Below are 25,466 nucleotides of genomic sequence, written 5' to 3'. Positions count from 1 at the left end.
TTCAAGCATTTGATATATTTGAGGAACCTGGAATAAACTTATATCAGGTAACTGTGCAGGAAAAAAAAAAAAGCTCACTCAGGCTTGAACTGAGTTCAGCTGAGCTTAAGAATGTGCCCCCAGTGGGCGGGTATTCCTGTCCACTGGTGGGCTTAGAGAAGATACAAAGAGCAACTCTGCTCATCAAAGACACAGCAACTGAACACAGCCCATTAGGTTTGGACAAGAAAAAAAGTGTTTTGCCCCCAAATTTGTGGATTTATAATAATAGTGATCTCAAGGTTCCAGTACAGATTCACTGCAGCTCAGCCATGTGTGGGACCCAGGCTCCTGTTCTGAGAACACCCACTTGATTCTCAAGTTTCCAGGGGCTGTGTATAACTGCACAGATCCTGGCAGGAGAAAAAGAACTCTTTTTTAGATAACACTTTTCTCTTATCTTGGGGATTATAATATAATTATACCATGTCTACCTTCCATTTCTTTCCTTCAAACCCTTACATACATCCTTTCTTGCTTCTTTTCAAATTTATAGCCTCCTTTTTGTTAATTATTATTACATAAATGTGTGTATATATATTCATATATATATATTCCTAAATATAGCCTTGCTCATTCTACATAATGTTACTAATGTATGTGTGTGTTCAGGGCTGACCATTTGGTACTGGATAACCATTTGGTGTGCTCTTCACTGGGGAAGACTTCCTCCCAGTCTCAGCATTAGTTAGTTGCCTGTAGTTCTTTGTGCAGGTTTGAAGCCTTGTAGTTCTCCTCCATCTATGCTGGCATATCCATTGATGTCATCCTTGGTCAGTTCATGCTTAGAGAGGGAAACTTCCTTCCCTCCTTTCTGCTATTAGACAACTGAACCCCACAATGAACCCCACAGAATTAAATCCTCTCCAGGAATCCCAGGCTGGTGTGTGTGTGTGTGTGTGTGTGTGTGTGTGTGTGTGTATGCAAGCCTTGGCACCAGCTGGAGGAGAAACCTGTCTAGAAGGAAGAGAGTTCACACAGTAGGGCAGCTTGTTTTACCGCTAACCTAACGTGCATCATTTACTGTCTTTTGTTTAGTATGTTCTATGAATTTGTAACCTTACTACAGGATAAGAAACTTAAGCTTTCTCTCCCTGAGTTTTCCAAACTGTAAATAAATCTGCTTTCCTTCACTAATTTCAGCTACTTAATCTCTATAAATTAGGGGAAACTATCTGTGGCTTTATGAATCTAAGTGCTTGGGTACTGTATGAGGATGTGGGCCTGAGGACCCCAAAGAGATTCTTCCTAGTCAACTATCCTGGAGGCAGTCTGCACTGTGCAGGGACCACAGAGTCTGAACCACAGTGTGTGGAGTCAGTGTGCATAGTGCAGGGACCACAGACTCTGAACCACAGTGTGTGGCTTCAAAGCCAGCTCTGTCTGCACTCTCATTTCCACAGGAATCTGCCCTCCAGTCTCCTCATCTGCTCATAGTGACAATGGAATCTGCTTCTAGAGTCTTGAAATGAGTGGGTGGATGAGCCAAGAGGCAGAGAAAGCCCAGCTGTGCTTAGCTAAGACACATGTTGTAGAACTTTAAAATACAAAATTATTGTGTGTTGGAGGAAGACAAAGCCACTTATAGGACAGTTTGATTGATGGATATTTAAGACCAAGAACTGGAAGAAATAATTAAAAATCAAAAGCTGTTTTTCTGTTTGGATTAGGGTACTCTAGCATAACAGAATTTGTAGAATCTTTCTCTCTCTCTCTCTCTCTCTCTCTCTCTCTCTCTCTCTCTCTCTCTCTCACACACACACACACACACACACACACACACACACACACACACAAACACACAACTAATTAGAATGACTTATAGGTTGTGGTCCAGCTAATCCAACAATGGATGCCCGTGAATGGAAGTTTCAAGAACAGTCATTTTTCAGTCCAGGAGACTGGATGTCTCAGCCAGTCTTCAGTAAATGTCAGAATTCCAGAGAAGTAGACTCTAACACCAGGAAAGGAATGGACTTACTAATGAGGCTGGAGCAAGCAGGCAAAGAACAAAAGCTTCCTTCTTCCATTTCCTTATACAGGCTTCTAACAGAAGGCATGGTGCAGATTATAGGTGTGTCTTCCCACCTCAAAGATCCAGATAAGAACCAGATCTTCCCACTTCAAATTAAGCAAAAATACCTCATAGGTGTGCCACTCCATTTTGGGGATTTTGTTAATTCCAGATATAGTCAAGTTGAGAACCAAGAATAGCCAGCACACGGTTCTTACCTTTATATTCTGAGTCATCCTCAACAGAGGATCCCAATTCATGGAGCATTGCAATTAGAACAAGTGTGCACATTTCCCTGTGTGGGGCAAGGCTGTCATAGCATCAACATGGAGAATGTATCTAGGTAATTCAATACAATAAAAACAACAGAGGGAAAAGGACAAAACTCAAGTTTCTGGTTAGCTGCAGTTTTCGTGTAAACTGTAGCCATGCATTTTAAAACTAAAGTGGGAAGTGCAGGTCTTAGGTATTCAATATAATAAAGTTTAATAAGTCAACATACCTTGTAATTGCCATCCTGCATCAAAATATAAGACATTATTTCTTCACATTTTCCCATTTTTCACTTGTCAGTTCCCATTGCCAAAGGAAGCATTGTTCTGAACCCTGCTTTTCCAGGAAAATTTTGGTGTCTCCACTATCCCATCAGTGGGATCACACAGGATTTGCCTTTCTGTATCCAGTGCTTTGCCAAAATAGAATGTTTTTGAGACTCATTTATGTTGATATATTAATTAGTACATTGAATTTTTTCTCATTTTTATGCTATTATTTAAGTATATCTTAATTTATCAATTCTTGTGTTGATGGACACTTTCATTGTTTGGCAAATAGAATTAAAGCTGCTATAAACATCTCTATACAGGTTTTGCACACACACACACACTCATACATTCACACACATGCACACACACACACATACTCTTAGACATGTACACACACTCTCAAACAGACAGACAGACCCCCCCATACACACACAGAGACCCCCACACAGCTTTTTATTTCTCTAGAGTAAACTCCTAAACAGTTAGGTGTGTGATTATAACTTCAGAAGAAACCACCAGATGGTTTCTCCAAGGAGCACCATTTCCAGTTGCCCCGGGAATGTGTGAATTCTGGTTGTTCACATGTTTAGTCACACTTGGCATTGTTTTATTTGAAGGCAGTGTTTGCATTAGATGTGAGATGGTGACTAATCATTCATTTAATTTGCATCTCTCCAGAGACCACTGAAGCAGAATAGTTTTTCACATACTTATTGATCATATTTATATCTTTCCTTATGACACATCTGATCAAGTAGTGTGCTGTTTGAAAAACTTGTTTGTCTTTTAGTAATAAATTGGAAGGAGTTAATTCTGCATTCTAGACACAGCCCTGCACTGGATGTATCTCTCCCCAGGTAGTACTGCTCTGTGTCTAAATGGCATCTTTCCTAAGTAAAATCTTCTTTATAAAATGTGTTTTATCCTTTTTCATGTATTTGCAGTTACTTCCATAGTATATTCTTCTTACATATTCATGAAGATATTTTATAGTCTTTATGTTTTATAGAAGTTCTATAGTTTTAGCACTTATATTTAAATGTAAGATGTTATGTATTAACATAACATTAAGTGTAAACGTTAATGTATTAACAGCCTTAGTTTTATTTTTTATTCTATTTATTATTGTGTTGTATGATGTTTGTGTGTGTGTGTGTGTGTGTGTGTGCGCGCGCGCACGCGCGCGCACATATGAATGGTCAGAGGATAATTTTGTGGAGCTGATTCTCTCTTTGTACTTTTATATGGGTTCTAGAGATTGAATCAGGTCAGTGGGTTTGTAGTCTCTTTACTCAGCCATATCACCACTTCAACCCCGTTATGTTCATGTGTGTTGGTAGCTCAAGCCAACCCTAATTGTTTTGTTAGTGTCATACATTTATCCACTCATAGAAAAGCTTTCCTCCCAGTTGAACTGCCTTGAAATCTTTACTGACATTCACATTACCTTTAATGATCACAACCCTTCTTGATTCTGTCCTTCCTCACAGGTCCCCTGTGTCCACCAAGTGCTGACTGAGCATCACCAGCTCCTCAATATGGCCCCTTAAACTGTTTTTCTTTTTCCAAACTGTCTTGGCCATTCTAGGTCTCTTCATTTCCCTCTCTATCTCAGTTTACATGTCTCAGTGTACAAAGAGCCCATTAACATTTTAATGCATTTACAATGAATCGGTGATGTATCAATGGCGCTACAGTGTGGATTCAGTCCATGAACCTGTTTCTAGGTTTCTGTATCTTTATCAGTTCCTATTGATTTCTCTCAAAAACTGTTTGTTGGTTTTGATCTTTTACACTACTGTTAAACTTACTCCCATTTTAAAAGTGGTTTGGGGTTGTATTATAATGATATTAGACAATGGCATTTTCCAATTGGAGGCAGTGATGAAAACAATACAAATTCTCCTATTGATCTTGAGTGTGGTTGCTTTCCTGAATTCCTGTGTTCTAGCTGTAGTCATTTGCTTGTCCTTTTAGGATTTTCTATTTAATAATGTCTTCTATGAATAAAGACTATTTTACTTCCTCCTTTCCCATCTGGATGCTTTTTATTTCCTTTTCTTCTCTGGTGGTGTAGCCTAAAACTGCCAGCATGGCGTTCACACCTTGCTGTAATAGAGCTCAGCATGGACAGACCCTGGGTTTGATACTAGCAGCCCTTCTCCAAGTGACATTCTTGTTTTTTGTTTTTTTCTTAATTGGAGGAAACTGTCCATTATTCTAGCATTGGATGATATTTTTTTTAAGCTGTAGAACTTACATAGGTATTCTCTACAAAATAAAATTTTCTCCTAGTTTGCTGGGAATTTTGGTCCTGGATGCAGAAACTTCCGAAACATCCTCCTCTGCACATGTTGATATGTTTTCCTCCTCCATCTTCCAAGAGTGTGTTGTTGTATAGTTACAAAATCCCTCAGTATTTGATAGAATTTTCCAGAGCAACCATCTGGGTTTCTATCTTTTTATGTAGGAAATGCTTGACAACCGATTTGTGTCTCTTGGTGAATGACTGTCCTCTTAGTTCTGGTAGTTGCGCCCAACTCATGCATATTCTAAGGTTTAGTTGAATATTAAATGCTCATAATATTCTTTTATTGCTATTACAAATTGGTCCATGTTGTCTGAATTGATGTCTACTGTTATTTGGGTGGTATGTGTTTGCTTGTTTGTCTTTAATCTCTGTTCAATGTGCTTGGGGGCAATATTTGAAATCATCTTTACAAAGACCAAAATTTGATTTTATTAATTTTTATGTGGATGTTTCCCTGTCCTTTGTTCCTATTACTTACAGTTTTCCCTTCTTTCTTCAGTTTGGTTGAAGTACTTGCCATTGTCTACTGTCATAGGGTTGAGACTATAAATATCTCTAAAGCCTTCACAATAGCATCTGGAATGTTTTCTTTATTTGGTTCAAGCTGTCTTCTGCTTTTCTTTATCAGGAGTGATTCAGAAATATTTTAGATGCTTTGCAAATCTTACTGTGATTTATTTCTAATTTAATTGAATTGTCATCAAAACTCCCTTTAAGTTTCTGGGGTTTGCAGGAGCTCAGCAAACACTTCACATGGGCATCTCCCGGTGAGCAACTAGAGTTGTGCTTACAGTTAGAAATTAGTACAAGATGGCTGGCACTTTTGCTCAGGTTTTCTAGACACTGTTGATTTTTATCCTGTTTCTCTAACAACTACCAAGAGCTTCATGTGAATATTCCCCATCATGTGGTCCTGACGCTTTGGTTTCCCTTTGGTTTTATAGGGTTTTATATTACCTGTTCTTAAGCTTATGTTAGCTCGATGACATTTCGAGTTATGTTCTCCTGATGAAACCCTCCCCTTATCATTATAAAGTGCCCTCTTCGTGTCTGGGAAATGCCTTGCCATGAAGTCTGTCCAGACATAGAAGTATTGACTCTTTCTTAAATTACTATTCTAATAAATCAATTCCAGCCCCTCTAGTTCTTAACTTAACTATTCTAATGAATCAATTTCATCCCCTTTAGTTCTCAACTTATTTTTCTACTGAATCAATTTCAACCCCTTTAATCATAGCCTCTAAGTATACAAAATCCACCATTAACTGAAGCATGTGTTTGATATATTTGGGTCTTGGTTTTCATGCACACTAACAATTTTGACATTTTGAGATTTTTTTAACCTATTTATATTTAATGTAATTATTAATGTGATTGAATTTAGTTATATAACTTTGCTGTTTGTTTTTTCTTTTTATTTGTTCCACTTCTTTTCTATTTTTATTTTTCCATGTATATGTGAGGGCTGTGTCTGGGGGGGGGTTATTTGTGTGGTGTATATGTATATTATATGTATATGTTGTATATGTGCATTGGGTATGTGTGTGGCATATATGTGTGTGTTGGCGTGTGTGGTACATGTGTGTAGGGTGGTGTGTGTGTGTGTGTGTGTGTGTGTGTGTGTGTGTGTGTGTGTGCATGTGTGTGTGTGTGTGTGTGTGTGATGTATATGCTCTGTGTGTCTTGTATCTATCTGATCTGGAGCTCACTGATTTGGTAGAATAGGTGGCCAGAAATCTCCAGGAATTCTCCTATCTCCACCTGTACAGTGCTAGGGCCATTATCACCTGGTGCTGCACGCAGATATTAACATGGGTGCCAGGGAACCAAATCCAGGTCCTCACGCTTGGAGAACAAACACTGTACTGACTGAGAGTCCCTTTCCCATAGTTCCATGCTTTTTATCCACTCTTACTCCACCTCACTTTGGGCTAATAGAAACACCATTCTGCATTATGTCCTCCGTCCTTAGCTCTTCATATTTGTTTACTAGTTGCTGTAAGAGAGCATATAGAATTATCCCTTCCTTAAATTCCTACTGTCATTTTAGAGTTCAAACTGCACTACTTCATATTAATAAAATGATCCTTTGGTAGTGTTTTTCTACTCCTGCTCATTCTTTGCTTGAACTTGATGCATGCTACGAACACTAAATACCATATCTGAGTTGTTAGTGGCCTTTGGTGAACTAAGAGCAATTTTAAAAGATAGATACCCATATCTTCATTATTTTCTTTTTTCTTTACATTTTGAAATTTATTTGTGTGTGCAAGTGTGCATGTGTGTGCATTGTATATGTGGGTATGTACACATGCATGTCACAATGCACATTGGGGTCTAAGGACAGGGTTCAGGACATTCCCTTCTTTCCCCATGTGAGACCTGGGCATCTAATGGTGATAGTCCAGCCTTGTGCCATCTGGTTAGTACCATATTCATCTTTTCTGGTGTTCGTGCTGGGTTTTGCGGGTACATCTCAATTTCAACATGGTGTGGGGTTTTTTTTTTCCTGTGTTTTGCTTTTGCCTTCCCTCAAATTAAAAACTTTATGCCGCAGTAGAAGTTCAAGTCTGCAGGCATAGTGTGTGGCTAGGTTTTGTTCATGGGCATATATTTGCTCTCCCTTGGGTTTCAAGTGGTGTACTAATGGGTGTTGAATTCTGGATCAACAAGGATGTTTTGCTTCTCTAATTCATCCTTTCTTTTCCTTTTTTTTAAACTATCTTTCACTCAGGCTCATTACTTCCTCTGCCTTCCACATGCTGACTCCTCTCCCTGGACTGTTCCTTACCCAGCATCAGCTTGCAGACACATTGTTATCAGACTTCTCATAGAGCCCACTGAGTCGAATTAGTGATGCCCCCATGGGGAAGAGTGTGGGGCCATACACTGGACCAAGGCCAACCTACCAGGGCCCGTATTCCCAAATACAACTGATTCTTCCTTCCCCAGCAGGCATTAAGTGCCAATTGCTCCTCATCTAGGGATGGGGCCCTGAGGACCCCTCCCCCCATTCCTTGCTGGATCCTGTTCAGGTCTTATTCAGGTGACCACAGCTGCTGTGAGTTCGGGAGCGCTACCCCTGCCATGTCCAGTAGACACTGTTTCACAGAAGTCCTCCTCAACCTCTGACACATACATTCTTTCTCTGCCCATTCCTCCATGATGTTCCCTAAGCCTTGGAAGGAGGTAGGTGAGTCATATTTAGAGTGGAGCACTCTACCATCAAGTATTGACCAGTTGTGAGTCTGTTTACTACTGTCTGTAGACAAATTTCTAAGCAGTCTTATTACATTAAAAAAAAAAAAATGGAGCCAAATATAGGGGTGAAATCCTTAGAGATCAAGGAAATAGGAAGAGCCACCAGCCAACCTTAACTCACCAGCTCTGCAGCTTCCAAATGTGCGAGCTACTTTCTGTCGTACCTGCGCCTTTATTGCCTTGCTTTTCTGCCCTCCCATTGGCTCTTAGCCCAGATACCTCACTTCCTTGTCACTGCCTGTATGTATAGACCTCCATGTCTCTATGGTTGGTACCAGCCTGTCTGTATAGACCTTCAGGTCTCTATGGTTGGTACTGGAATTAAAGGCGTGTGTCACCATTCTTGGCTCTGTTCCCAGTGTGTCCTTGAACACACAGGGACCCTGCCTGCCAAGTGATTGGATTAAGGGTGTGTGCTACCACTGCCTGACTTTTATGTTTACTTAAATGGCTTGCTATTTCCTCTGATCTCCAGGCAAACTTTATTTATTAACATACAAATAAAATATCACCACATTTCAGCACAAATAAAATATCACCACAGCTGTCCAGTGCAAGAGTAGCTTCCCTTTGAAGGACTAGGAGTGCCCTCTCTGTGCCCAGAGCTCAGAGGTCCTTAACTCATAGTTTGCCTTTCTCTCCAATAGCTCTATAAGGAAACATATGGTGCCTTATTATTTCCAATATCCTAGGCATTCAGCAAAATACCTGGCACCATAATATAGGCTCAGTACTGTTTCTCTAATGTACAGTGAATGCAGCTGAAGCCATGTGGACTCTAGTTTTACTAGACTTGAAAAGACACATTGAGGCGTCACATTCTGCTAAATTCTCCAAACCCATCTGTTTTTATAAACACAGTGCTGGGAAATATAAATACAAAGTCACGTGTCTTCAAGAAGATCCTTCTGGATCGTCCAAGTCAGAAACTCTCTGTCTTCTTCCCACATCATCCTACTAGACTCCAGGGCTTTAGGATGCTATTAATGTGTTATTGTGCTGAAATGGATTCAGTAAGGAAATTGACATTTTTGATTTAATAATTAGATTCTCTAGTTCCCTGAGGGAAAAGAGCCATATAATTCCAAAGCAGTTAGGATTTCAACTAAGTATTAAAAAAGCCCCAAGTTCCCACTGAGAGTGCCACGTCTTGTGTGTGGGAGGTTCCTTCTACCTTTGTTCTTATGTATGCCCACAGCCTTGCAGTCCATTGTCCCTGCAGTTTGCATTGCGATTAAGTACCTGCCATCCCCAGCCCATGCCTCGGTTTGGCATCAGAGCACAAGACTACTTCTGGAAAGCAGCAGATCAGAATATTTTTTTAGATTTGTTGATGTTCTTAAAAGTTCCCAGTTTTAAACATAAATATTTATGCCTATTGCCAAACTGAACCTCCGTTATTTTTTTTTTCACGAGGAGCCCTTTGATTAGTGTGAACTCTAAGGAGAGCTCACACACGGCAGTTACTGTTTATTATGAAAAGATTGATGGAGACCTCTTGAGGGAGTTACTGCCTGAAGCCGGATTTCATATTTTGATTCTATGCATAAAAGAGCAGCATGGACCAGGCCTGGATAAGCATCCTGACAACTTCTATACTGGCTGTGATAACTTATAGCCTCTGGGTTTGGGGAGCAGGATAATCCTTTTGCAGTGGAAAGACTGTGCAAGCTCAGCTCTTTTTAATGGAGCAACTTAGTTTTCATTCCTAAGATCCACCTTAGCTGATCCTAAGTCAGGCTTCAAGGAGTGTGAGAAGTCTGATCTGATGGGCGAAGTCGTGGAGTTTTGTTCTTGTTTGTCCTTTTTTGTTTGTTTGTTTGTTTTGTTTTGTTTTGGGAGGGGGCACCTATTTCCAGACAGGCTTTCTCTGTGTTGCCCTGGCTGTCCTGGAACTCTCTCTGTAGACCAGGCTAGCCTTGAACTCACAGAAAATCCACCTGTCTTTGCCTCCTGAGTGCTGGAATTAAAGGTATATGCCACCATGCCTAGCTGTTGATTGAGTAGAGGGTAGTATGGGGTTCTGGTTTGAAACACATTCTGACTCTATGCATAGCTTACTGAACAGAACCTATAGAACAGTGGTTCTCAACCTGTAGATCGCAACCCTTTTGGGGGTCACACAACCCTTGCACAGGGTTGCACATCAGCTATCCTGCATATCAGATATTTGATTCATTATGATTCATAACAGTAGCAAAATTACAGTTGTGATTTAGCAATGAACTAATTTTGTGGTCGGGGGTCACTGCAATGTAAGGAACTGTTTTGAATGGAAGAGTTAGGAAGGTTGAGGACCCCTGCCACAGAGGTTTTTCCTGGGTAGCTGCTTGAGGTCAGACCCACACTCTAAGGCACTGTGCTGTGAACTTTGACTCTTTGCTCACATTGCTGATGTTCAGAGCAGGAGTGCTACCCCCACTTCATCAGCACAACTGCTGGCCTCTGAAGTCAGACTTCGAAGCAATTCTCCTTTTCCCACACTTCCCATTCCCATTGCCTCTGTGAGGGCTCATTCTCTCATGGCCTGAATTTTCAATGTCAGGAAGTCCTTTGCTCATCCACAGACACTGGACATTCCCACTAACATATCCAGGGCAGAGCAGATGTTCCCGCTGCTTATCACAAAGACATGTGTGGTGGGGTTCTTCCTTCTCCTTCCTGGAGCTTGGGGTTCGTTCTTTCTTCTCCTCACCGTGTTTCCCCTGGTCCCTCTGAGGCTGAGGATGCAGCGTGGATACTTAAGAAGCAGTGGGGAATGACAAGTTAAGTCTCAGAGACTGTGCAAACCGGCATAGGCTCGTCTTTCCTCGCAAGGGTCTCACGCTGACTAGGAGGCACGGCCGGCTTGTAGGATTCAGCATTAGCTTCAGCTTTTCTCCCTTTTAGGGGTACAGCAGGGGGAGGAATGTGCGCCATTGTGGATCTCTACCGCACTGGAGGGTTAATGTGATGTACATAATGCTGCTTGGTGACACCAAATTTTCCTTTGGTTAAATCAGTGCTCTGAAACACTCCAAGATTTTGCCAAATTCCTTGAAAGCAAACGGGCATCTTTTCTATTTCGGAATGCCTAGTGCCTAGCCCAAAGCTGATGTTGTCTTAATGAGGCAACTGAATAAAGAGGAGAATACATAGATGGTCTTAACTCTGATGGGAAGTCAGACCCCAAGGATGGAGTTTTGGTTCATTTTATTTCTATTGGTTACTTGCATTTTATAAGACAATCATAGTATCACACGGAGGTTAATAACATCTAGTGTTACACTTCAGTTCTGGTTTGTAAAGGAGATGGCAAAGGAATGGGAGAGGGTTTTTGTTTGTTTGGTTGGTTGGTTTTTTTGCTTGTTTGTTTGGTTTTTAATTTACTATAGAGATAGAAAACATAACTATATGACTTAGGGGAGAAAAGCAGCATACTTCTTGGTTTGAGTTAGAAAATTCCCAAAATATTTATCTTGAGTTCAGAGTCATTTGTTTTTATCCTTCAGCCATCTATAAACAGGACAGGCTGCCTCTAAGCACCTGCACAGTCCCACTTCTGCTGAGTCTGGTGGCTGGGCTCTAGAAGGATTGCCAGGAGTGGCCCTGGTACAGGGGACCCAGCGTCTTCTCTGATACCCAGAACTTGCCTCTGTGGAGATTCTAACATTCATCCGTCACCGGGCCTGATGGCAGGACGCAGCTAACCATGTCTGTCTGTCACCCACAGGTCTGAGGCGGACTTACAGATGCACCATCTGTAGTGTGTCGCTCAACTCAATAGAACAGTACCATGCACACCTGCAAGGATCGAAACATCAGACCAAGTAGGTACTGTTTCCGCTCTACCCCCATTCCCATCTTTCTGTGCCCACTCTTTATGTTCCCGCTTACTCTCTGTTCCCATTCTTTCTGTTCCATTCTTTCCCAGTTCCTCCTCTTTCCCTACCCCTACCCTTTCCCTATCTCCACTTTCTCTGCCCCCACTCTTTCCCTGTTCCCACTCTTTCCCTGTCCCCACCCCTTCTCTATCCCCACTCTGTTCCCGTCCCCACCCCTTTCTCTGTTCCCACTCTTTCTCTTTCCACTCCTCGGTCCTTCCTGTGGACTTGTTTTTGCAAGATCATTAAAACCAGACATGTTATTTATCTCAAAAAAGCAGACAGATATAGATTTTATCTTCTTATCTCCAAAGTCTCCTTGACATTTCTGTTCCTTGAGCTAGCCATCAAAATGTGCCGAGCGTTACTGAAGGAACAGCTGCTTCTCCCACTTCAGCACAAATAATGGGTTTTTTTTTTTCAAAAGTAATTCAGCCTGCTTTATGGTCTTGAAGAAACTTTCAGAACTATATTGTGTTTTTTAGTAACCAACGTGATCCCTATTTGTAGGCTGTATTAAACTTCTGTGTTATATGGTCAAATTCTGTGACTATCTCCTAGTGTATTCCCAGTCTGGGTATATGTTGTCAACTATTATGAAAACGTAACAAATTCCATGGTATATTTAATTCATCAGATATAAGTGCGTGCACACACACACACACACACACACACACACACCCGCACGCACGCACGCACGCACGCGCACACGTATTGTCAATTAAATAACAGCCTGCTCTGATTTGTTTGCGACCAGAAGAGCCTCAGATTTTTAAACTGGAACAGGCTGCAGGCTCCCTGCATCATCTCACCTCCCTTCCTGCATGCTTCCAGCATTGCTATCACCATGGCCAGCAGTGTGTAGGCAGCGCTGAGGCTGTTAAGAAAACACTCATACAATAGGGTATACGGAACAAAGAATGTCTCAAAAGGTTGGAATCTAACTAGATGCAGTTGTTTTCATTTCTAAATAATTCATCAAGAGAATCATTGAACAGAGCTGACTGTATTAAGGCCCCGTGAATAATTAACATCATCCAACAAACATTTATTGAGTGCCACTGTGTGTCAGACGTCCCTGTAGCTTGAGGACAGGTGAGTAGGTGTCTTCCTTTCTCTTAGGGAACCCCAGCCAGCTGGGAAGGTTGTTCTCAACAGTGTGTGCATATCAGAGCCATGAGAAGGTACTGAGGAAGGCATGAGTGAGGCCAGTTTTCCTAGGATGTTGGTACAGACGATACACAAAGGAATAGTTCATTTTTGGTGCTCAGCATGGATCTCCATGTTGAGAGGTGTCCTTGTTAGTTTTTGTTTGTTTGTTAACATTACAAGATAGAGTTATCTGAGTCAAAGGAACCTCAATTGAGAAAATGCCTCCATAATATTGGCCTGTAGGTAAGTCTGTGGGGGCATTTTCTTAATTAATGATTGGTGTGGGTGGGCCCAGCTCAATGCAGGTAGTTTCAGCTCTAGGTAAGTGGTCCTAGATGGCATAAGAAAACAGGCTGAGCAAGCCATGAGGAGCAAGCCAGTCAGCAGCATCTGTCCATGGCTTCTGCTTCAGTTCCTGTCACCAGGTTCCTGCCTTGTTTGAATTACTATCCCAAATTCCCTCAGTGATGGACTGTTTCCTGGAAGTGCAAATGAAATAAATCCTTTCCTCCCAGGTTGCTTTTGGTCATGGTGCTTGGTCAGAGCAATAGAAACCCTGACTAAGACAGGAATCTTTGATGGAATGGGTATGCAATGTCAAAACACGAGTTACAATTTCCCAGTCTATGTTGTGAGTAGGGACATTCTAGACAGGTAAGTCATAGGATGTCAGCCTCAGGTAAAGAAGTTGAGACCTAGAAATTGCTTGAAACAATTAGGAGAATTGCTTTCTCTTCATCAGTCCACTTTCTTGAGAGTCATAGCTTTTTTTGCTGTGATCTACCCAAGAGAGGATCTACATCAAAGGAAGTCTTAAAAATTTAACAACAGTGAAAATTCATGACTCTTTGTGGAATACCTACAGCTTCTGCATTCATTGATGGTATTGACTATTTCATTGTGTTCCTCAAGTAATCTCTTTTCATCATCTCTCTAATTATGTATGAGAGGCACTGTATGCATCTTAGTTAATCTGTGTCCAATGTGTAAGGTGACACAAAAGTATCTCTGTAAATTTATAATCTTTAGGAGCGTGCATTAATTCTTCTTAATAAATAAAAATGGCACAATAGTGACTTTTAAGTGGTATGTGATATACATATCACGATGCAGACGTTGTCTCCAGCTCCAGGAATCTATCTATCTATCTATCTATCTATCTATCTATCTATCTATCTATCTATCTATCTATCTATCTATCCATCTATACCTATAAAACTCTGTGGTATTTTTACACTAATTATCTCATTTCATTCATGTATTTACTCTAAAAAAGCATCATTGTATCATTATCCTTGAGGGGAAACTGAGACTCAGAGGTTAAGTACCTCTCCCAGCACTAAATTGCCAAGAAATAGCAGAGCAAGGACTGATCCCAGCAGGGTCTGACTTTAACTCTACTGACTGCATGTCACTCAGTTCCACAAACATGGGCCTTCAACAGAGAAGTGCCAGGAAAGAGCTTCCTGATGCATTTTTTACAAAGGAGGTACCACTTTACACATATGATTCAGTAGATACGTGTGACATCAGAAGAACACACCCCACTTGCTTACACATCTGTCTTCTGTGTGGTAAGCAGAACTCTGTTCCTCTGTGCAGAGTGAAATGGGGTGGGGGGAATGAACAAAGTAATTTCATGGTGCTGTCCTAGATGTTTGTTCTGGTTCCTCTTATGCTTAATTTGGGGATCCTTTGTATGTGTGCCTGTGCATGTATGTGTGTATGTGTATGTTCTTTGCATGTATGCTTATGAGTGTGTGTCCTTTGCATACATGCTTATTATAATTATGTATGTGTGAATTTCTTTCTCTGTTTATAAAAAACTTTGATTCTATTTTTTAAGACTTATTATTATTATTATTATTATTATTTGTGTATGTGTGTGTGTGTTCGTATGTAAATGCATGCCACAAGCATACAGGTGCCCACAGAAGTCAGGGGAGAATGTCAGATCCCCTGGAGCTGGAGTTACAGTCAGTAATAAGCTGTCAGATGTAGGTGTTGGGGATGAACTCAAGTCCTGTTTAAAAGAAGCAAGTGCTTTTAACTGCTGAGTCATTTCTCCAACCCCTGATTTTCATCTTAATATCATCATCTGCTGCTATTCCTTTCTCCTTTCTTGCTTGTCTTATTCTGGATACCAAACTCAGGGCCTCTGGCATACAGCAAAGCACTTGAGTCAACCTATATTCCTACACCCTTATTTTCTTAACAAACTAGAATTTTCTAAGTTTTAGTAAAGTCCCATGTTATTGGATGATTCTATCCTGACTTGCATTTCCAAAATAACCACTCAGAAGCATAATATTATTTATAAATGATTGGCTGATAGCTCAGGCTTGTTACTAGCTAACTCTTACATTTAAATTAACCCATAATTCTTATCTATGTTTAGCCACATGGCTTGGGACCTTTTCTGAGTACAACATTCTCGTCCTGCTTCTCTGTGTTTGCCAGTGACTCCTGACTCCACCCTTCTCCTTCCTGTCATCCTTAGTTTGGCTGCCCTGCCTATACTTCCTGCCTGGCTACTGGCCAATCATTATTTTACTAAACCAGTTTAAGTGATAAATCTTTACAGTGTACTAGAGGATTATTCTACAGCACAATCTAGCTCATTAAATCTCTTCTTTATAGCTTAAGTTATTTGAGTATGAGTTGAGATTGTATACTCATCCTAAGGTTATCAAGATAAATTTCCATGTTACTATGTTGATCTTACATTGTCTTCCTTTATGGATATAGGCTTTTGGTGTCAATTTTTTGCATAGTGTGATAGAGAGTTCAATTTTCAGATTTTTTCTTACTCTATTGTACATGGTCTCCTACAGCTTTAGGGTAGGTCTTGGTATCTACTAGTGTAAGTTTTCTACTTTTGCATTTTTGTTCAAGACTGTTTTCATTATTCTTGACACTTTTTGTTCTTACATAAAATTTAGAATCAAATTGTTAATTTCCCTAAAACCATTTTTACCAGTGCATCTTTGCATCTGCCCTCATCCATGGTGCACACCATTCTTTGGTTGTGCCTCTGATTCCTTCAGGAAGATTGGTCTCTCTGCAGGAATCTCACGCATATTTGTTTAAATTTATTCCTAAGGGCCTGTGTTTTGGAGGGTGTTACATCATCAATAAAAGGCAAATGATTAGTCATATTAACAGACCAGAATATAAATAAGAACATTTAAAAATTTCAGTTATAAACAGTAATGTTCCAAACCTGTATCAAATTGCTTTGTTAAATTTACTTAATAGTCAAATTCCATGAGCAAATAATTGGGGGTTTTCTATGTGAAAGCCACATCATCAGCAAACAGTGAGAGATCCTTTCCTCCTCTCACATCCTGTCTCCATGCCTCATTACAGTGGAGAACCTTCAGGGCACTGCAGATTCAAGCAGAACCATAGTCACGACATTCTCATCCCCCAAACCTTCAGATAACATTAGAAATCAAAGTAATATACTTGTTTGTCTTTCACAACCTACTGATATTTTTCTTATGATTGGATGATGAAATTCATCAAATGTTTTTACTTTCCTGGTGGGATCATAGTATCTCAATTTTCATTTGTAAACTGTTAAACTGTAGTCAGTGATTTTCAAATATCAATACATTTCACTGAAACTCCATTTTCCTTGAAATATTTTATTTTCATGTATTTCTGGAATGAACACGCTAAAACATTTTAAGAACTCTGTCTCTGTCTCTCTCTCTGTCTCTCTCTCTGTCTCTCTCTGTCTTTCTTTCTCTCTCTCTCTCTCTCTCTCTCTCTCTCTCTCTCTCTGTGTGTGTGTGTGTGTGTGTGTGTGTGTGTTTATGTATCTTTTTAATGAATCAGGTTGGGGCCTTCATTTTTCTTGTATTGCTCTTAATTTCATTATAAGGATTTTGCTGGTATATTTAATTATGTTAAAAGATTTTTCCCTCTATTTTTGATCCTTGAATATGTGAGTGGTAGGCTGCTCTTACTTAGCAATAATTCATTGGTTAAAAACCTACCTAGTCTTGGAGCTTCATACTTTTGGAAGGTTTAAGTTATTTTTCCTTATCTATCTTACCTATTTTATGAAAATGTACTGCCATAAAGTGGCTTAGGAGACTATCTGACTTAATGCACCATACTGTAACACATTTCTTACTCTTTTAAATGTCTTTATTAGCATACATTAATTATATATAATAATAGGTGTATGATCTGAATGAGCAATAGCCCCAATGGTTTCAGAATTTGAATACTTGGTGCCCTATTAATGGCAGTGTTTGGGGAGGTTAGGTGATGTGGTCTTGCTGGGTGAAGAGCATCAATCCCAGGGGATGAGCTTTGACAGTAAAAAGCCAACCCTGTTTACAATTCACTCTCTGCTTCATTCTTGCTGTTGAAGGCATGAGCTCTCAGCTTTCCACTTCCATTGCCACTCAAGGTCATGCATGCTGTCACAAACATTATAGACTCTAACCCTCTGTAACCATGTGCCAAGACAAACTCTTTTTTCTCTAAGTCCTAGTCATGGTGCTTTATCATAGTCACAGGAGAGCACCTAACAAATTAGGTTCCACAATGATATTTTCATACGTGTTTTTGAATCCCTGGAGTTGATTTTTGTGCATGGTGAGATATAAGTATCAATATTCTTCTATATGTATGCATCCTGTTTTTCCAACATCCTTTAGTAAAGATGTGTAGATGGAGGAAGGACACACATTCCCTACCCCTTTTGACAGTTGATGGCTACTGGGGGAGGAAGAGTAAGTTCTTTGGAAGCACAGTAGACAGACCTTCTGCAGTGGAAAACCCACACCCATGCATAGTGAGCAGTAATAATTGATCTTAGTTGATTATAGAAGAGGAGGAGGAGGAGGAGGAGGAGGAGATGAATTAGGGGAGGAACATAGAGAACATCCAGAAGACTTGTGGGGGAGGGACAGTGAATATGGCCAAGCTACATTTGTACGTGTAAGAGATTTTCAAAAAATAATTGAAATATAGTGTAGTTAGAATACCATCTTGTCCTCCATGTGTAATTTTGGATCTTTGTCAAAAATAAGGTATGTGGGCTTATGTCCTGGTCCTCTGTTCTGTCCTGCTTGTCTGAATGTGTCAGTACCATGCTGTTTTATTGCTGTGATAGTGTAACTTGAAATCAGGTACAGTGATGCCTCCAGTATTCTTCCTATGGCAGGATTGCTTTGACTGTCTAGAGGCTTTTTTAAACAATTTTATCATTTTTCCTGTATTTCTGTGAAGTATGGTGTTGGATTTTATGGAGGGACTGCATTGAGTCTCTAGATTGATTTTTGACGGGATGGCCACTTTCCCAGTATTAAGCTTCCAGTCCATGAACATCAGAGGGCCTTCCATATTCAAGTGTTTCCCTCGTAGCCCTTTCCAGTGTTTTAAACTTTTCTTTGTAGAGACCTTTCACTTTTTTGGTTAAGTTTATTCCAATGATTTTATGTGTTTGTGTTTTGTTGTTGTTGAGGCAATGGTGAATGGGATTGTTTCTCTGATTTCTTTTTCAGTATGTCTGTTATTGCTATTGAGGAAACAACTGACTTTCATGAGTTGACTTTATATCCTGAAATTTTGCTGAAATTGTGTATCAGCTCCAGGAGTTTCCTGGTGGAGTATTTATGGTCTCTTGTAAAGAAAGTACATCATCTGCTTCTTGTTTGAATCTGTTTTATCACCTTCTCTTGTCCTATTGCTTTAGCTATGATTTCAAGCATTATATACTGAACAGGAGTCAAGGGAGCAGATTCTTTTGTCTTCTTCCTGTGCTTAATGAAAATGCTTTGAGATTTTTTTCATTTACCATTATGTTGCTTTGATTTGCCATTTATAGTCTACTGTGTTGAGATATGTTTTCTTCATCCCTAGTCTCTTCAGAGTTTTAATCATGAAGAGACGTTGGACTTTTGCCAAAGGCTTTTTCTGTGTTATGTTGTCATGATTAAGTGATTTCTGTTCTTGAGTTGATTGATGAAATATATTAGTTATTGGTTCACTTACGCTGAGTCATTCCTGCACCTCTGCAATGAAGCCAGCATGATCATGATGAATGAACTTTTCTATATTCTTTAATTCTTTTCAGACTTGTTGCAGTGGTAGTTCTTGCAGAGATGTTGTGGTTAGAAAGAAAATGCCCCCTAAAAGGAAGTGATACTAGGAGAAGGTGTGACCTTGTTGGAGTAGGTGTGGTCCTGTTGCAGGAAGTGTGCCACTGTGGAGGCATGCTTTGAGGTTGCATATATGCTCACAATACTGCCCAGGGTCTGAGACCACTTTCCTGTTGCCTGTGAGTCAAGATATAGGACTCTCAGCTCCTTCTCCAGCACCGTGTCTGCCTGCACTCCACCATGTCATACCATAGTAATAGATTGAACCTCTGAAACTGTAAGCCATCCCAACTAAATATTTTCCTTTATAAGAGTTGCTGTAGTCATGGTATCTCTTCGCAGTGATAGAAACCCTAACTAAGACAGAAGTTTATCATGGAGATTTGTCTATAATTTTCTGATTTTTGTTGTCTCTGTCTGGTTTGAGTATCAGAGTAACAATGGCTTTCAAATGAACTGCTTTTCTGTTTTATAGAATAGTTTGAGAAGGATTCAAGTTAGTTCTTCTTTAAGACCTGGCTAAGTGAATCCTTCCAGGACAAAACATTTTTTTATGGTTATGCAATTTTAATTACTGTGTTAACCTCATTGCTTTCTGTCTATATTATCTCATCTTGGTTTATCTTCAGTAAGTCTCATGGGACTAGGATATCACTAATCACTTTTATACTTTACAATTTAACAGAATACATATTTTTAAAGGTATCCTTACGTTCTTCCTAATTTCATTTATATCTGTTGTCAAGACTCGCTTTTCATCTCTAGAATTATTAACCTGTGTCTTTTCTCTTTCTTTTGGTTTATTTTGCTCAAAGTACCAATCTTGATTATCTTTTCAAAGAGCTGGCTTTTCATTTCACTGATTTTTGTAATTTTTGTTTCTATTTCATTAATTCTTTCTAATCATAAGCACTTTCTTAGGTTTACTGCTTTGAGGTTTGGTTTGTTCTTATTTTTTCCAAGGCACTAGGGTGCATCATTTTGTTATTTATTTGAGAAATTTTTGGTATTTAATGCAGGCACTTGCAGCTATGAACTTGGGGTTTCTTTTATTGTGTCCCATAAGTTTTGATACATTGTGTCTTCATTTTTAAAGGTTATCCCTTGCATATTTTTTGAGATTATAGTATAATTCCATAAATCTCCCCTTCCTTTGCCTTCCTCCAAACCTTCCCATACACCCCTTCTTTTCTCTTTCTAACTTATGGCCTCTGTTTCCATTAATTGTTGTCACATATATACAGATGTATATGCAAACATATATGTTCCTAAGTACATAAGCATAATCAGCTCAGTCCATATGATATTACTTGCGTGTATGTTTTCAGTGCTAACTATTTGGTATTGGATAACCAGTTGGTGTGATTTTCCTTGGAGAAGAGCATTTATCTTGTTCTTCGCATTATTTAGTTGCCTGAATTTCTTTGTGTGGTGTTGGGTCTTGTGGGCTTTTTTTCTGTCCACACTGGCATGTCTATTTGTCTTATCCTGATCAGCTCATGTTAGGCAGTCATGCTGGTAAGACTTTATGGGTATAGCTTCTGACGTTCCTAGGAGACACAATCTCACAGCAAACTCCCTGACCTTTTGGCTCTTACAACATTTCTACCCACCCCTCTTCTGAAATGCTCCCTGAGACTTAGATGTGAGATTTGTGTTGTGTGTCTTCATTTGTAATCAGTTCCTGAATTATTTTTATTCAGTTCTTCAATGGTATATCCATTACTTGGTAATGCGTTGTTTAATCTTCATTATTTTGGAAAATTTCTGTGATTTCTTGCTGTTGACTTCTAGCTTTATTCCATTATGACCAGGTAGAATATAAGCAATTATTTGAATTTTCCTGTATTCATCAAGACTTGCTTTGTGTGCTTGATGTACAATTTCTTTTAGAGGAGTTCCATGGTCTGTTGAGCAGAATGTATATTCTGTGGCATTTGGATGGAATATTGTGTAGATACCTATTAAGTCATTTTGATTTATGAAGTAATTTAGCTCGTATGCTTCTCATTTTTTGTTAATATGATCTTTTTATTGGTGAGAGCAAGGTGTTAAAATCACCCATTATCAGATTAGAGTTCATCTGTGACTTAACATTGAGTAACCTCAGCCTTATAAAATTGAGTATAAATGCATTTGATGCCTATACATTCAAAATTATAATATTCTCTTGATGAATTATTTCTTTTTTTAAGATGTATTTATTATGTATACAGAAAAGGGTACCAGATCTCATTACAGATGGTTGTGAGCCACAATGTGGGTGCTGGGAATTGAACTCAGGACCTCTAGAAGAGCAGTCAGTGCTCTTAACCTCTGAGCCATCCCTCCAGCTCCCATAAAAAAATTTTTTCGAGACAGGGTTTCTCTGTGTAGCTTTGCACCTTTCATGGAACTTGCTTTGGAGACCAGGCTGGCCTTGAACTCACAGAGATCCACCTGCCGAATTATTTCTTTAAACAGTATGATATGACCCAGTTTTGAGGTATAATTTGTCCAATATTAAAGTAATGAAGCCTGCTTATTTCCTGGTTTGATTTGCAAGAGATAACCTTGGCAGGCAGGGTTACCTCCTGACACTGTGATTCCAGCCAGATATCAACTCAATATCTGTGTTGTTCTCGTGGTGAGTGTCTTAGCTACATTTATATTGCTGTGAAAAGACACCATGACAACTTATAGAAGGAAGAGTTTATTGGGGCTTACAATTTTAGAGGGTGATTCCATGATCACCATGTTGGGGAACAGAGCGGCAGGCAGGCAGGCATAGCACTAGGGCAGTAGCTGAGAGCTCGCTTCTGATCCACAAGTAGGATAAAGAGAGAAAAGGTTAACTGGGCATGGTGTGGGCTTGTAAAACCTCAAATCCCATTGCCAGTGACACACATGCTCCAACAAGGCCACACCCTCTAATTCTTTCCCAAAGAGTTCCACAAGCTGGGGACCAAGTATTCAAATATATTAGCCTGTAGGGGGGGGCATTTTTATCCAAAGCACCACAGTGAGAGTCCATTTTTGCTGCTTTAAACCACTCAGCTTGTGATAGTATTTAATGATGACTTTCAAACTAATGCAGTACACAAAATCCTCTACCCTCATTCTACACATAACCCTCAGGTTGCCTTTTACTAGTCAAACACCCACTTTGCTTCTGCTGTCAAGGACTGTGATGATGTGATGATGCCATGATTGACAGCTGAATGGAGCTTGGATGTAGAGTGGAATGACAAATGTAAATGTTTTAAAGGCATCGCACAGGAAATGCACAGTATCCAAGTATCCTGTCGCCAACCAGGTGGCAGCATCTCTATTTCATAGGTTAGGAAACTGAATCTCAGAGAAGTTAGATAACATATTCAGGGCCTTAAAAATAATTGCTCAGCAGAGATAAGTAGCAGAAGTCAAGCTGTCTGTCCATCATTTCAATGAGTGTCTTTCCTAGTGAAACTACTGTCTACACTTGCTAGTATTAATAACGTAGATGTAGTCTTTTCCATTTTTGGAAAATACCATAAATAGCCCCAAAACAGTCAATTCTCTCTCCATTGTTAAACAGCCTTGAGAAATATTAGCCCTCTAATGAGACTAAAGACTCAGAAATGCAAATGCCCACAGTGACACATAAAGCAATTGCCTGTTAGTCGATTCTTCATCGCTTCCAGGGGATCGAGTCTGTCAATTAGTGCAAATGAGTAAAATGAAATTTAGAAGCTTTAAGTATATACCATACACTAATGAATAATTCCCCCTTAATGTACTTAAATTTGAGCTCAGGGAACACTCTAGGCCTCAGAACATTATATTACCTAGAAGTAAAGGACATAAAAGTTGTCATTACTTTGATACTTCAGTTGATTAAAAATGAGGTGCAGGTATCACCCCAACCCAAAATGTGTAGTTTCTGAATTCATTTGTTCTTTGCAGATGTCTTCAGTGGTGATATCCATTGTTCTTTCTCTAGTTTTCCATAACTAGTATGAATTCTCAGGACAAAGGTTTATGCTACTCATTTCTGTTATATCTATCTATTTCTCAAGTGCTTGAATGCTTGTTCAGACTAATTTTCAAGCATGGAATATATTTTCTTTAAGCACATTAGAATTAAGAATAGCAGTGAGTTGTTTAAGAAGCACATGACAGTAAGTAAAAATATTTTTGAAAGTAATGCCAACCATAAAGAATTTTTTATACTTAATGAAAACGAGAGTGGCTTAGAAACCCAAGAATTGGTTCCCTTTGGAAAAACTGCAAACAACCAACAAGTATGCATATCCTTCTTTGAAAACTGAAATATAAATACTTGCTATGGACTTTTCAGTGTAGTTTACCATTCTTAACTAAGGATTCCACTGTTGGAGGAGATGAGGACTTTAGTGCCTTGCTTTATTTAAGAAGTTCTCTGATACATGGTAAACTTTGGCAGCCAATTTCCTGTTACATTTGCATGATTTTAATATATATTTTTACTGTATATTTACTATATATACTAAGTCTATATTATAACTACTGTGTGCTTAGGTCTTCTGTAGGCTTGAAGAAAACCATATGGGATGTATGTTCATCTTTGTGTGTAGCTTCTAGAATTACAAATGACACCTGGTGGTCTTCAGCCCATTCATCTCTTTGCTACTTCCTTCCTTGTGGGACTTATAGTCATCATTTTGTCTTCCTTGAAATCAGTATGAATCATGGCTGCCTTCAGGTGGCTCTGAGTGATGATGTAATGTTTTAGATTAACTTCTGGGCCCCACCAAATCTTAGGTTCTTTGTGATACGGCCTCATATAGGCATTCAGTGTCAGTTACTGGAGTGAAGGGCCACTCACTCTAAGACTTGGTTCAGAGAAGTGAATTCCCATTACAAATAAAAAGAACCAGGCTTGTTTTCAGAGCCAGACAGACCTTTCTTAATTGGCCTGAGACCTAGTGCCAGATTTTCTTCTCACTTATTATGTGTCCTTGAACAAATTTAAATATTATTATTAAGCAAGCCGATGAAGACACAAGTTAACAGAAATTAAAAAAAATAGATTTTATGTGCACAATTTGATGGGTTTGATATGCCTAGATACAATGGGACCACCAACTCAGTCAAGGGCCAAAACACATTCAGAATCACCAGGGCCTTTTTCTCACCAATACTTTCAACCATAGCCCAGCTGTCATTGCTTAGTCTGTTGTTCTGGAATTTAATGAAGTGGTACAGTATGTGTTCTTTTTGCCTGGCTTATTTTGCCCAACATAATGCTTTTGACAGTCATTCACGTTGCTGGATGTATTGGTAGCTCCTACTTTGCCTGGGTGGTTTTGAACAAAGCATGCCACTGTTGAGCATCCCTGTCCCCCCTGAAAATGTGCTGTGCTGTAGCATACACGCCAAACTTCCCATCCAATACTCTTCACTTGTATGACTTGAAGGTTTCATTATTTAACTTTTATTTTTTTAATCTAGCAGGAAAATGGCTATAGAATATTTCTTTTTAGTGTTTATATCTGTACTGCTGGATAGTCCAGGAGCTGATCAAGCCCCCTCACTGAATCCAGTTGACTATCAGAATATGAGATGGAGACTTCCTGTTGGTTTTAACTGAGGACAGAGGGGTAGAGCTTGTGGTCAGGTTGAAAATAAAGGACGGAGCTCATTATATCTCCATTCTACGTCATGATATTGCAACCAGACTCTAATGGCACTCAGGAAGACGGGTTGAGTAAGATCAAATCAGGAGTGCTCGTAAGGAGACTCTAACCGCTTGCTTAAACATTAAGCTACTGGATTCTCATGTATTCTATGCCTTCTGGAAAATACTATATCCCATTCTGATCTATTTTCTATAAATATGTATGATTATTATATTAATCAATTTTTAGTGTTTAAAAACATTGGAAATTTAACTACCCCAATGTGACCAGTATCAAAATATCTCCTATACTCTAAAATTCTGTGTGATTAAAATAAGTAGCAATTTTGAAAAGAAATAGAATGTGCATATTTGTAAATGATTAGCTGAAATTGGCATTTACAAAACTTTTTTAGGGAATTGAGTTTGGCCAGGTTTTGTCCATTCTTTTATTGTTTATCATGAAACATTACCATCTGTAACTTTAAGTAAATCAGTAAAAGATGCTGTTCTACCAGTCAGATTCCACTGGGGATAAAGAG

General features: G+C 39.3%; 1 protein-coding gene across 1 annotated transcript in view; it reads left to right on the top strand.

The window, feature by feature from the left end:
• Positions 1-25,466, top strand: part of Zmat4 (zinc finger matrin-type 4) — a 392,976-nt gene that overhangs the window by 329,163 nt on the left and 38,347 nt on the right. The window contains exon 6 of the mRNA XM_006982967.4: positions 11,883-11,979. Within this exon, the coding sequence (XP_006983029.1) occupies positions 11,883-11,979 (97 nt within the window). The remainder of the gene's footprint in view (positions 1-11,882; positions 11,980-25,466) is intronic.

The sequence above is a fragment of the Peromyscus maniculatus genome, chromosome 17, assembly GCF_049852395.1.
Source record: "Peromyscus maniculatus bairdii isolate BWxNUB_F1_BW_parent chromosome 17, HU_Pman_BW_mat_3.1, whole genome shotgun sequence".
NCBI classification, from domain to species: Eukaryota; Metazoa; Chordata; class Mammalia; order Rodentia; family Cricetidae; genus Peromyscus; species Peromyscus maniculatus.
The sequence above is the reverse complement of the archived record's forward strand: the minus strand, read 5'-3'. Positions and strand labels throughout refer to the sequence as shown.